The 13,729-nt window shown below is 43.7% G+C and overlaps 1 protein-coding gene across 1 annotated transcript in view; it reads left to right on the plus strand.

Annotated features, from left to right (window-relative positions):
• Window positions 1-13,729, plus strand: part of UBALD2 (UBA like domain containing 2) — a 34,150-nt gene that overhangs the window by 1,469 nt on the left and 18,952 nt on the right. The window contains exon 2 of the mRNA XM_083725732.1: window positions 865-927. Coding sequence (XP_083581858.1) covers window positions 865-927 — 63 coding nt within the window. The remainder of the gene's footprint in view (window positions 1-864; window positions 928-13,729) is intronic.

Raw genomic sequence — 13,729 nt, forward strand, 5'->3', positions numbered from 1 at the left:
AGTAATCTCTCGCACCCTAACACACACACACACAAGCGGTTTGCATGGTGAAACATAGCAACATCGTTGTTTTAAAGAGGAACATGGTCAGATTCTGCCCAGCCTAGCCGAACTGCTTTAAAGGTGTGCTCTTTGTTTTGGTTAATAAGGCTGGAGAGCAGGAAAAGATTGGTTTGAGCCAGCATCTTGACCACAGATGCAATAAAGCTCTTTGTTCACTTTCACTAGATATAGTGTTTATACTATACTATATTATAAATTATACTATAAATTTCGTCCCCTCTGCCCCCTTACGCCAATACTTCTTCCTCCCCCTCTTGTTGTTCTAAATCTAAACAAACACTTGTATTTCTTACTTGATTGTCAACATTTTTTTAAAAAAAGAGGAAACCACCCCCAATTGCAATTGGGGTGTGTGTGTATGTCCCCTTACATTCCTCAGTCTCTTCTTCTAGGTTCCTGCCTTTTGGGGGGGGGGGTGAACACCTCTTGTCTTGTGGAAACTGAAGGCAGGGGAAGCTATGTTTGTTTTGGGTTTTCTTCTGTCTCTTTTGTTGTTGTGGTTCCTGTTCTCCCCTCCCAAAAGGGAGAGGGAAGACAAATTAACATTTCAAAGGTGTCCCAAGCCAATGCTGAAGAATGCAAGGGCCCAAACCGGGCCTGTGTTTGTCAACTTAGATTATTTGCTGACACTTCAAGTATTTGGGGAGGGGGGAAAGAAGCATGTCAGGAGGTCTTCTCCTTTTCTTTTTATTGCTGCAAAAATCTTGCTGCTAATCCCTGCCCTCCAACTTCACTTATTTTGTCCAGGCTGTAGCCCCTTGTTCTAATTGTAGGCTTGTGTTGTTTTTTTTTTAAACATAGACTGCTTTGAGTGCTTTTTTTCAAGAAACCAACATTCCTAACACCCACCACCACCATCAAATGGTAAGTAGCTCAAACTTCTCAGGTTCACGCTGTTCTTCACAGTATCTTTGTTTCTTGTGGGCTGAAGTGAAATTTTGCAATTGGACTATGTGTTTGTGTGTGAGTGCGTGCCATTTTTTTTTTTAAAAAAAGAGAAACACTTTGCATATTCCTTGTTACTGTGGACAAATAAACCCAGAACAAAACTGCCCAAGTCCTTTCCCCATAAGCTTAGAAAGCACCTTCTAAACGACAAATCAAAGACCACCCCCTTCCTTAACAGCAGTTGACTTGTCAAACCATGTAAATATGAGGAGGAGGAACTCTTTTGCCTTATATGTGCAACGTCTGCATAATTTTACACAACCTTTGATACTGGGAGGGGAACACGAGCCTGCAGCCAGCAGTGGTTGTGCATTCAAAGCTGTCAGCTCTTCAGACAGCCATATTGCTCTGCAACAAGAGAAACACACAGACTGCAAATGTAAACAAGAGCCAAAATGTCTGCCAGGAAACATGGGCTTCTGTTTCTCTCTTCTCCTCCCTCCGCCCCCAACCTTTGTGCTCACATAAATCTATCTTACTTATGTTTATGCTCTTGAATAACTGGAAAACCTTCAGGGTTGGAGGGAAGGCGCAAATTCAGACAAAGTTTGGGTTTTTATTCCCCCTGCCTCTGCACGTTTCGTCTAAACTTGAGCAAAACTTTACATGACCTTGACTGAGGGCAAGTTTCTTTGGCAAGCAAAGGAAGTGTTTTTTTTAAAAAGGAAAACTAAACCAGAGCTGTGTGCTAGGATAATAGAAGATAGAGACTTAAGCTGCAGCTCCCCCCCCCCCTGTACTTGGCCATTGTTAAAACCGATGTCTAGCCTTAGAAGTGGGGGGGGGGGAAGACTGAGGAAGAAATATCTCATGGAATTTTAATGCTGTTTGCTTGCTACTTGGGTAGCGTAGATTTTATTATCCTGAGAACCTACTAGTTTTCCATTTGAAAGCGTTTTGTTTTGTTTTTGCTATTGCATGCCCATATCTGTAAAGCTTTAGCTGCAATAGGAATGTTTAGCTATGTAAGAGCAATCCTGTTTATTCAAATAGCCACAAATTTAGTTATGTAGTGTTCTACCTTTAGATATGCTCATTATATTCTTAGTTATGTTCCTCAGGCTGGCCCTAAAATAGATTAAAGTGAATCATATGATAAAGTTATGAGAAAGTAAAAACAACAAAAAGAGACAAATTAATAGGAAACATCCAGCAGGGAACATTAGAGGGTCTGTATCATAAAATTTCCTGAAATGGATATTTGTGTGCATGTCTTACTCCTTTTAAGGCATTTTTGTACTGATTTCAGGAGAACCTAACAAAGTGATTTATGGAAAATAATTACAATATTCCTTTTTAAAAAAGTAAATTGGGATATTTACAATCTCAGTTAAAGACTCTGGTGCATTTTCAAGTTCTACAGGGTTGGACATAGCTGGAGAGGATGTTCAGCAACTTTGGGGCCACTGCCAAATAAGCCCTGTACTTAAACATTAAGTTTTCATGTAGAGCAGATTCTGAGCCTGTCACCCTTGTCTAATCTTGGGAAGAGAAGACTTTTAAACCATGATTCATTCTGGGCATAGAATTAAGGTTGTTTTATGTACCTTTCCAATGTGAGTGTAAGAGTTGGGGAAATGTGCACACTTTCACTTGTGAAACCCATGAAAATGTATGTTTTGTCACAATTGCACATACCAAAATACGAAAGTTTTGAACATGACTGCATATGTATGCAACTGCACACATTTACTCTTTTTATTGATATTGGAAAGGAATATCACATGCACAATGGCCCCCACCAGCTTGTTGAGTTAAGAAAACTAATAATTGGACATTGAAAGTTTTATGGGGTAGTTTTTTTACTTCAAGCTGATGAGTCTTGGGATGGTAAAATGTCCTAGAATAAAAGCCATGATGTGTGTGTTATCAGAGGAAGGGCATCTAACTGCTTTTTTTGGGAGTGGGGTTGATTTTTTCTTTGAAAAAAAATGGATAGTATTTTTTATTTTACCACAATAGATTAACATTGGCTGGGATGGAGGAAACATATCCCAGTCTCAAAAATCAGTACAGTGGTACCTCGGGTTACATACGCTTCAGGTTTCAGACGCTACAGGTTACAGACTCCGCTAACCCAGAAATAGTACCTCGGGTTAAGAACTTTGCTTCAGGATGAGAACAGAAATGCTTCTTCGGCGCGGCAGCAGCGGGAGGCCCCATTAGCTAAAGTGGTGCTTCAAGTTAAGAACAGTTTCAGGTTAAGAACGGACCTCCAGAACGAATTAAGTTCTTAACCCAAGGTACCACTGTACAGTCATACCTCGGGTTAAGAACTTAATTCGTTCTGGAGGTCCGTTCTTAACCTGAACGGAGGTATGTTCACAACCCACACCATTCGCAGCCTGAAGTGTTGCATCTGCGCACGCGAGTGAAACGATTTGGCACTTCTGTGCATGCGCGTGACGTCATTTTGCACTTATGCACGAGCGACGAAACCCGGAAGTAACCCATTCCGGTACTTCCGGGTTCAGCGCAGTCCGCAACCCAAAAACGAGCAACCCACAGCATTTGTAACCCAAGGTATGACTGTAGATTTTGGGGCTATTTTTTGTTTTGTGTACAAAACAAAATTGTAAATGGTAAGTGACTGAAATTTGAGGACACAGTTTGCTATTCTCCAGATGACAAAAAATAAATAAAATAAGAAATAAGAAAACTCTGTTGGTCTACTTCTGTATATATTTTGCAATGAGCAGTGTGACCCAGTTTTCTTGGAGATAGGTTAACTTTAGCAAATGTTCCTTTCCATTTGTCTTTTTTGTGTAATGGGCATGACCTGGTTTACAATGCACTTCAGAAGCCATAGGAAGCTGTCTTGCAGCAGATTGGATTATTTGTTCATCTACCCCCACATATAGTCTTCTCTGACTTTAGTATTATCAGGCAGAGAAGAGTCTGTCACCTCATCTGCTCCATGATTCTTCAGGTAGTGAAGCTGAGGTTTGCATGCCAATAATGTTTTCGGGAATAAACAAAGCTTTGGGGGTGTAAAGCCCTTTCACAGTTTAACAGAAGTATTAATGATTATCAGGAAATGTCTGTATTACTTTAGCATAGGAAAACTTGAGTTCTCAAAGATGGAGAATTGTCGTGCTTTTAGAAGATAATTTCTGTTTGTCATGCCAAGGTTATAACTTTGGGTTAAATATCTCTCTTGTTTTGATTCCTGGAATAATTCAAGATTTTATTAAAATATTGAATCAGCATTTTCTCTTCGAAATGCAATTTAACAGCTCCCTGCTCTAAAGTATCTTTAGTCTGTTTAAAGGATCTTTTCTCCCTCCCTCTCCATATGGCTTCACAATGTCCTCGTCTCTCTGGTTTTGTTTATCATTGCTCTGGTTTTGCCTTATCACTAGTATTTTATGAATGCCTTATCAAAGTTCATGTGTTAGGTTCTTTAGCAGAGTCCTCCCTCTTTTTGTCAGGGGTTTGTTGTGCAATACAGTATAGACAAGTAAATTCAAGATGTTGGGAAATAAACTGTGGTATAAGAGGAATGGCCTGTATGAGGTGGCAAGAGCTGGAATCCTGATTCATATTCCACTGCCAGGTTTGTTGGAACACGTTCCCTGTGGCCAGTGAGCTAATTTAAGCTTGCTCTTTTAATCCTGAATGTGAAAGTAGATCTCTTGTGTTTAGAGGTTTGCTTGAAAACTTGCATGCAGTGTCCTTGAGTCGCTTCACATGTAACCTACAAGGAATTCAAGCCCATCCCAAGTGGTGAGGCCTGCTAAGTTCTCTGAGACCTCGTTGACTTTCCTGTCTCCTGGTAACATTAAACCTCTAAATCATAAATCAGCTAACCCTAGATATTCTGCACTTGGGGCTGCGGAATGGGGTCCTATGTTGCAGTGTTAAAATGTGTACAAAAAGTTTGCCGAGTTCTCCAGGAAAAGGGAAAATAAAACAGGCCTCATGACCCTTTGGTTAAGCAAGTATGGGGGACTTTTGGCCCTCCAGATGCAGTGTTAGAAATTAGCCAGGCATGTTTTCCTACTGGTGTGAGTCCAATTGTGACTACGTGGAGATTTCTGGGCGCCAAGTTGGCGTCCACAGTTTAGAAACCTCTGCCTTAGTCCACAGTTATTTCCACTTCCACTGAGTGTGGTTCTCCTTCTTGCATGTTGGGACAAGTGAATTGTTGTAAGAGCAAGCTACAGTCAAGCAATGTAGTTGAGATCACAGACCAACCTCCTGGCAAATAGACGTTCTGTTGTGGCTACTGTAACCCAGATTTAAGGTGCCATTTGGCACCTAGCTTATATATTTGAGCTAACACTGTCCAAATGTAGATTCAGGTAGGTAGCCCTGTTGGTCTGACGCAGTCGAATTATTTTTTTAAAAAAATCGTCCAGTAGCACCTTAGAGACCAACTAAATTTGTTTTGGGTACAAGCTTTTGTTTGTATCTGAAGAAATGTGCATGCACATGACAGCTTATACCCAAAACAAACTTGTTGGTAAGGTGCTACTGGACAATTTTTTTTATTTATTTGTCCAGATGTTGTTGAACTACAGCTGCCATCAGCTTAGGTAAGTATCGCCAGGCATGATGGGAGATGTAGTTCTGCAACATTTGGAGGGTCAAAGATCTCTCACACCTGAATTAGAGTCACTGGAGATGCCATCTTGATCCTTTATTGGGTCCAGTAGTAGCAGCCCTTTTAATATACAGTGGTACCTCGGGTTACATATACTTCAGGTTATAGACTCCGCTAACCCAGAAATAGTACCTTGGGTTAAGAACTTTGCTTCAGGATGAGAACAGAAATCGTGATCCAGTGGCGCGGCAGCAGCAGGAGGCCCCATTAGCTAAAGTGGTGCTTCAGGTTAAGACCAGACCTCCAGAATGAATTAAGTTCTTAACCTGAGGTACCACTGTATAGCTAGGATGTTTCACATGGGCACAGCCCACACTTCCCCCATGCGTCTGCCCCAATATATGGCTTTAAAAAGTCCAGCTTTGCTGGAAGGCATTATGTGTCTGCCGCCAGAAATCTGGCTCCTGATTACCTTAATCTGCATGATGTCATCTTATTGTGAGGTTTCGAACCATGAGTAGCTATGATACATATAGGAAACGACAAACCCTAGTATGTGCATTGCGTGCAAGAGTTCCCGTGTTTCAAGTGCTGCCATCTCCAAATACAGCTGAGAGAGGCTCCAGTCTGAAATCCTGGAGAACCATTGCCAGCTAGCATATAGACAAGACTGAATTAGATGGGACTCCAGGGTCTGACTTGGGGAGAAGGCAGCTACCTGTGATTGGCAGCTGGGGTTTGCAGCGCATCAAATGGAGCCAGGCAGCATTGAGGGTTTGTCATTTGGGTGTGTGAGACATTGCTAAGGGTAAGTAAGGGAAAGGTGATGATGCCCTTTTTGCATCATGGAGCTAGACAACATTCCAGGGATCACCAGGAGTCTTGGCTAATCATGTCCATACCCGGAGCCAAGCTGGAATCTTGACGGAGCCCTTTCATCTTGTGCAGTCCCTTCTGCAGCTCAGCTAGCGGTCTGAAAGAAGCAAGTAGGATTTCAGATTTGATTCAAGGTGTTTGAAATGCTTAGCACACAGCGGGGGAGCCTAGTTCAGTGCCTGACTGCTACAGGGAGCTTAGCCTGTTTAATCTGTTTTATATCCAGTTCTTGGTGCTGTGTGCCCTTCTGCACATATTGCCAGCAAATCCACTTCTGCCCTCCTTTCTTTGATCCTTATATTTGTATGGTGTGTGTGTGTGTGTGTGTGTGTGTGTGTGTGTGTGTTTAAAGCAAGTCACCGGCGCTCGCTGACAGGTAGACGCCACTTTGAAAAGCAGCACCAAACCAAAACAATAGAAGTAAACAGATTCGACAGTCTGAGGAAAACCTCCTTCCTGCTCTCCTTGTCTGGCATTCTGAAATTCCTTATTTCTCTCATTAGCATGCAGACTGCAGATTTGCCGGGGCTCCATTTATTCATAAAAACTGTTTCTGAGATGTAGATTTAAGCCAAGGCATCGCCGTATCATAGCTGCGTTAAAGAGACACGAGCTGGGCCCATTTTTACATGGCCTGGAATGTTTCTCCCAACTGCCAAGCATTAAGGAGTTTACAGTTCCTGCATTCGCTAGGGGCAGTTTAATAGAGATTGCAAACAAAGGATATCCTGTCTCCTTTGGAAGGCTATCTTCAATTCCCCCCCTCCCCCAATCTCTCTATAACCGGTGACACATTAATCAGGAAACTAATGCTCAAGTCATGATGTTCTGTGTGACTATTCCCTCCCAGAAACCCCTTTTGTAACCTACGTTTCCCAGAGGCATTTCAGGATCTTAAATGTTGGATTTTAGAGGGTGGTGTTTTGCTTTGCTTCCAGCCCCTCTCTCTGGTTGAAACACCAGCATGTGGGGCATATGAAGCAATGTTTCTGCTTAAGCCCAGTGGAAAATCCCTGGCTCCCCAGAGAAAACAAAAATTCGGGGGTGGAGTGGAGAGAAATTTGGTGTATTTTTATTTTGTCCTTGTGGCAGTTCAGTTAAGAGGCATCTAGTTCTGCTTAAAGAGTCTTGGGTTGCCGACATCACCTCCCTCCTCATTGTGTCTACAAGCCAAGCCCTTGGTTTGCTTGACACCAGCACTACCCTGCCACCGAAACAAAGATTGTCCCTACCCATGTCTTCCCAACTGCTGTACTGCCATCATGCTAGCCTGCTGTTTCACTTCCTCTCTCCTTAGAGCAGGGGTCCCCAAACTAAGGCCCGTGGGCTGGATAAGGCCCGAGGGACTTGTTTATCCGGCGCACTGCCACCATCCACTCTTACCGGTGCTGCACTGCACAGCTGCCCACTTCCAGGTTGGAAGAGCACTGGAAATAGCTTGTAGGCATGCACACGCGTTATTTGCGCATGCACAATCATTATTTCTGGTGCACATCCGGGTCGGAGGAGGCCCGTGCACATGCGCACAAGGTATTTCCGGTGCTCCTCCGACCCGGAAGTGTGCCGGAAATAGCGTGTGTGCACACATATTGACACGCGCTCTCTGGCCTACCACCGGCCCAAGGTGCGGTAAGTTTGCTGACCTCTGCCTTAGAGAGCAGAGAACCTCAGGCCTCATGCAGCCTTCAAAGGCCTCTCTATTTGACCAGGAACTCTCCCCTAGCGGCGCACCCAGTCCCTGAAGCCATAGATCGTTCCTGGGAATACTTCCCCTGTCTGGAATGTGTCTTTGATCTGTGATCATAATGCCTCTTGCTTGCTTGGAAGGAGGACAGAGGTGTGAATATGTAAAAAAAAAAACCCTCTCTGCCTTTTGTATTGCTAAAAGTAACACCCACTGCTCTGCCCACCACTGGTATCCAAGCCCACAAGGAAAGGAGGAAAAAAAAGGTTACCCATCCCTGTTTTAGAAAGATCAGCAGAATGGGAAGGGACCCGGGTGCTGGATTTTATCTTCTCAAAAATAAGGAATTGTGTGTTCCTTTATCTGGGACGCAGATGGCGCTGTGGGTTAAAGCCTCAGCACCTAGGACTTGCTGATCGAAAGGTCGGCGGTTCGAATCCCTGCGGCGGGGTGCGCTCCCGCTGCTCGGTCCCAGCGCCTGCCAACCTAGCAGTTCGAAAGCACCTCCGGGTGCAAGTAGATAAATAGGGACCGCTTACCAGCGGGAAGGTAAACGGCGTTTCCGTGTGCGGCTCTGGCTCGCCAGATGCAGCTTTGTCACGCTGGCCACGTGACCCGGAAGTGTCTCCGGACAGCGCTGGCCCCTGGCCTCTTGAGTGAGATGGGCGCACAACCCCAGAGTCTGTCAAGACTGGCCCATACGGGCAGGGGTACCTTTACCTTTACTTTATCTTAAGCACTCTTGGGTGTTATCTGAAACCTTTCATAGCACCTGGGATAGGCTAATCCAATTAAGTCTGCTGTCTCTTCCCACATTCTCTCTTAAGACTGAGGCCAATGCAAACTTTTCTCCTCTTCCCCGGGCCCCTGCTTTTGCTCAACGAAGAGCTTTGGGGAACTCAAAAGCTTGCTCACTGTTTTGTGCCCTTTGGGTTGGTCCTAATAAAGACCTTTCCCTGCTGTGGTTGTTGGATTTATTTATTTTTAATAGGCCATCACAACTAATTTTTTTACCCTCTTTAGATGAGCAAAAAGTACGTAGGTCCGGATCTCTCCCAACCCACTTTACATTAGGCTGTCAAATTGAAGAAAGCTCAGGAAAAGCAGGGGTGGTATTTTGGGTGGAAGGATTGCAAGCTTGTGTTCTAGTACCAAATACAAATTCCTGTCCTGAACAGGAACTTGGCAGTAGTCTCTTCTTTTAATTCCAAATGCTTGCCTGCTTCCCATCTCATGGTTTTGTACTTAGAATCAACTGGTAAACCTTAGGGTTCTAGTGAAAAGGGGGGGAAAGTTCCTGCAATACACACACACACACACACACACACACACACACACACCTCTCTCTTTGCAGTTAGTGACAGTACTTGGCTTGAGTTTGGTGGTTGCTTGCCTGGGCCAGTTACTGACTTAATGGTACTTAGGGCCCACATCTTCTTCGGGGGGGGGGGTGTGAACATCTTTAAAACCCGCTGCCCTTCTATCCAAGTTGCATCCAGAACCGGTTCTGCTTAGCTTCAGCGATGTGACTACTGCCTGTTCTCTAAACCCAAGCGTTGGCCCTCCAGATGTGCTCCCATTTGCTGCAGATAGCATGGCCAGTGGTTAAGGATCTAAGAGATGATGATGAAGAATTTTTATTTAAAAATTTCTTGTGTAACCAAAAAGTACATACAGCGTCTCTACTTTCAATTCATAGAGTCAATTCATAGTCATTTTCATAGTTTGTTTACATTTGGTATGAGACAATGTTGTCATAGACATTATGCAGTTGGGGGGGAAAGAGGGGAGAGAGTGTGGAGAGGAGAGAGGGGGGGTTAATGATCTTTCAGTCTTTGCACAGTATTTGTGCAAGGTTTTTGTGTTACAGATGTAAGAGCTGTAAGCCAACAGCATGTGGGGAGAGACCTTCTGACTCTGCCTTTAGGCTGTACAGATATGACATTGTAGATAGGCAATAAATGAAGGGAAAAAACAGCACAGCTGTTCCCTTGATCCAACCAGTGTACCAGGTCATGTATATGGGGGTTACAGAGGCAAAATTCCATGTCTACTTACTTGTGTTGAAGGCAGGTAGTTGCCTTGGGGCGTGCTTTCATTGCCTTTGAACTGCTAGCAATTTGGAAACTCCCAAGAAAAGACATTGAATTAAATCTCCTAATTTTAGTTTAGGTACTTCATCTGAAGAGAAGGAAGTAATTGCTTGGTTGTGAGTATTTAAAGGTTTTTCCCATTGCAGTGAATGGTCTCTAGGGTGATACTGCATAACTTAAAACTAACCATGTATAGATCTAGCCAGTCCTTTAGACCAGAGGAGAGTATTTAACATGGTGCGTGTGTGTGACTCAGTGACCCAGCATCAGTGTTACTGCCTGGATCTAGAGGACTGTATCTAGGGTTAGTCATTCTCCGAATTGACCCATTGAAATTAGTGGGCATGACTAACTTGTTCCCATCAGAGGAACTTTGATCCTGGAAGATCTCCAGTTGGAGAAAGGAGGGAAGGTAATCTTTAACCCATTTCACCCCCCCCAACACCTGAAGCCTTCTTTGATCCCAAGAACCTACCCCAGAGTATCAGACCTTGCAGTGTAGTGACACAGATAGTTGCAGGGGAAGGGAGGAATTATTTTAAGATGGCCTGAAAAGGCAAACTCTAGTCGAAAAACTACAATAAAATCTACACACACACTCTTTCCTTCAGCAAAGGCCACAGCCTTTTGGCCTTTTAGTGAATGCTGTTCAGGGCTGTCCCCATCCTGCCCTCTTCAGTCCTATCATTTTTCAGCTACAGTGGTACCTCGGGTTACAGACACTTCAGGTTACAGACGCTTCAGGTTACAGAATCCACTAACCCAGAAATAGTACCTCGGGTTAAGAACTTTGCTTCAGGATGAGAACAGAAATCGTGCTTCGGCAGCACGGCAGCAGCAGGAGGCCCCATTAGCTAAAGTGGTGCTTCAGGTTAAGAACAGTTTCAGGTTAAGAACGGACCTCCAGAATGAATTAAGTTCTTAACCTGAGGTACCACTATACCTGGAAATCAAGGGTAGCAGAAAGTGACCGAAGGCCTCATACACATGGCTTCCCCCAAGGAACCCTACGAACTGTAGCTTATCCCTCGCAGAGCTTCAGTTTCCAACGCTTTTAACAAACTACCATTTCCCAGGATTATTTGGCGGAAGCCATGTGCTTTCATCGTGTTTTAAATGTATGCCTAAGAGGACAGGGCCCTAACATGTAGACGAGGCAGTCCCTGGAAGCAAAATTGACTTCTTCCTGGGCTGCTCTTCAGTCTGTTTCTAGAATCTACGGGGACCGTTCCCCTGTTGTGTCACAAGCAAGCATGGTTACAAGTCATCTGCCCCACTTCTTCCTTTTTTGCACACTTGTCTAGACTTCCTGGCATCCCCTCAACAGTGCACACTCCTTAGAGCACCACATGGATATAACACTTGCCTACTCCACATGGACAATTATTTGGGGAGGTACTTAGCTGTCATTGCAGAGATTCCCCCCACTCCCAATCTTCTTGATTCATCAAACCCTTAAATAATGATACGTTATAAGGAAAGAAGAAAAGCAAAGATGGGAAGAATTCACTGAAAATTGATTATGTTTTATTGACCACTGTAAAAGTCATGCAATTTATTAAATATAAAAATGTAGGGCTCGAGCCCCACGTTGGGCAAAAAGATTCCTGTATTGCAGGGGGTTGGCCTCGATGACCCTCACGATCCATTTCAACTCTACAATTCTATGATCCTATAACAGGATCAATAATTTTAAAAGCTGAAAATTCAAGTGTTTTCAATGTTGTGGTAAGAATGGATGGACACTTCTGTTTTTGTATATTTTTGATGCTTGTGATTTTCTTATATAAAGGATTTTTTTAAAAAAAAAAGAGAGAGGGAGTACTTCAAAGCAAGTAAGCATGTTGAGGCTGAAATTACGATAATCAGGGCGGCTTGAAATAATTCTTGGTTCTTGTGCTCCCCTCGCCTGGCAGACTTCTCAATTACATTCACCACCTCTTTGAGGTTTGGGAGTACCTTGGGAAATAACAGTGGTACCTCAGGTTACATACACTTCAGATTACAGACTCAGAAATAGTGCTTCAGGTTAAGAACTTTGCTTCAGGATGAGAACAGAAATTGTGCTCCGGCAGCGCGGCAGCAGCAGGAGGCCCCATTAGCTAAAGTGGTGCTTCAGGTTAAGAACAGTTTCAGGTTAAGTACGGACCTCTGGAACGAATTAAGTACTTAACCTGAGGTACCACTGTAGAATTCTACAATGCTGGTAGGCAACAAGAGGGACTCTTGTTTTCCTTTAAAATGGAGACTGGGAATGTGTGGCCCTCCAAATCATGGCACTGGGGAATCCAACAGCATCTTGACAGCCTCCAAAAATAAATGCATAGTTCTGTCCACTTTCCTAGACTCTTGGACCGTGGAGGCAGGTTTTCCAATGCAGCTGGGGAGGGTGTTAAAAGTAGGTGTGCAGTCCTGTAGTCACTCAGTTGGTAATCACTTCTGGTTTTTCCTCCTGGCTGCAGCAAGAGGATAGTAGGGGTATGTTTGAGGGGATTCAGGGCAGCTTTATACAAGCAGTTGCTTGTAGCAATACAGTAATTATCCCACTGGCTTCCAGGTGTCTTCTGCTCTGACAAAACATATTCCTGAAGCCTGGTGCACGTCTTTCCTCACAATCTCTGTTTTAAAACACAGCCACAAGAAAACCTGTATTCTGTGACCTGTGTAATGAAGCCCATTTTATTATTTCGTACTGTTTTTGTAGCCCCAGGAAGGGAGGCATTGAGCTCTTCTTCCTCATCTCTGGAAGTTCGGCTCGGTGACAACCGCCCTCTCCCATTTCACCAGTTCCTGAACCACTGTCAGGCATTGTCTACAAACAATTTCAAGCATACCTATTTAGCAACTTGCTTGAAATAAATATGAGGGTCCGAGTCCTAAATTCTGCACAAAATAACTCATTCTGTGTTATTGCCATGGTGTAACAACATGCATTTAAATCACATCTTTGTGTCTGCCAGAGTTTTGAAAATAACAAGCAGAATGCTTTAATTGCACTTAATCTGCATGCTGATGTACGTGTGACAATTTTAATGTGCAACACTGCAGCACTTTTTGCTAAAAGAGGCAGCCCAGTGCTGGCCTAGAGTATTTTGAATGAAATATACTTGTCATGAATAGTTAAAAAAAACAAAAAAACCACCCACTTCCCCCCTCAAAGGCAGATAATTTAGAAGAAGTGGAAATGGTACAGACTGGGTTTATTAACTTGCTGAAAAGAAGAAAATAACCTGTGCATTAAGGAATATCTAACAGCTTGTCTGCAGATGCATTTACCAATTTGTCTGTATTGAGGAGAATTGGGTGTTCCTCCTGGCTTGGGTTCAGTTAGTGCCTCTCTGCTGCTGTTTTCCACCAGCGAAAACGATGGTAGTAAAGTGGCGATCTTATGTCTTGGGGTTGGTAATAACCTGGACAAGGGGTAAACTGAGATTTTGCCTGCACAAGATGGAGGTGCTGCTAATGGTCTGATCCAAGGGTTGGAGTTTCATCTGAGGTTATACTCCTGCTTTTTGGACA

Source organism: Podarcis gaigeae, assembly GCF_964106915.1.
Source record: "Podarcis gaigeae genome assembly, chromosome: 2".
In the NCBI taxonomy this organism is placed as follows: Eukaryota; Metazoa; Chordata; class Lepidosauria; order Squamata; family Lacertidae; genus Podarcis; species Podarcis gaigeae.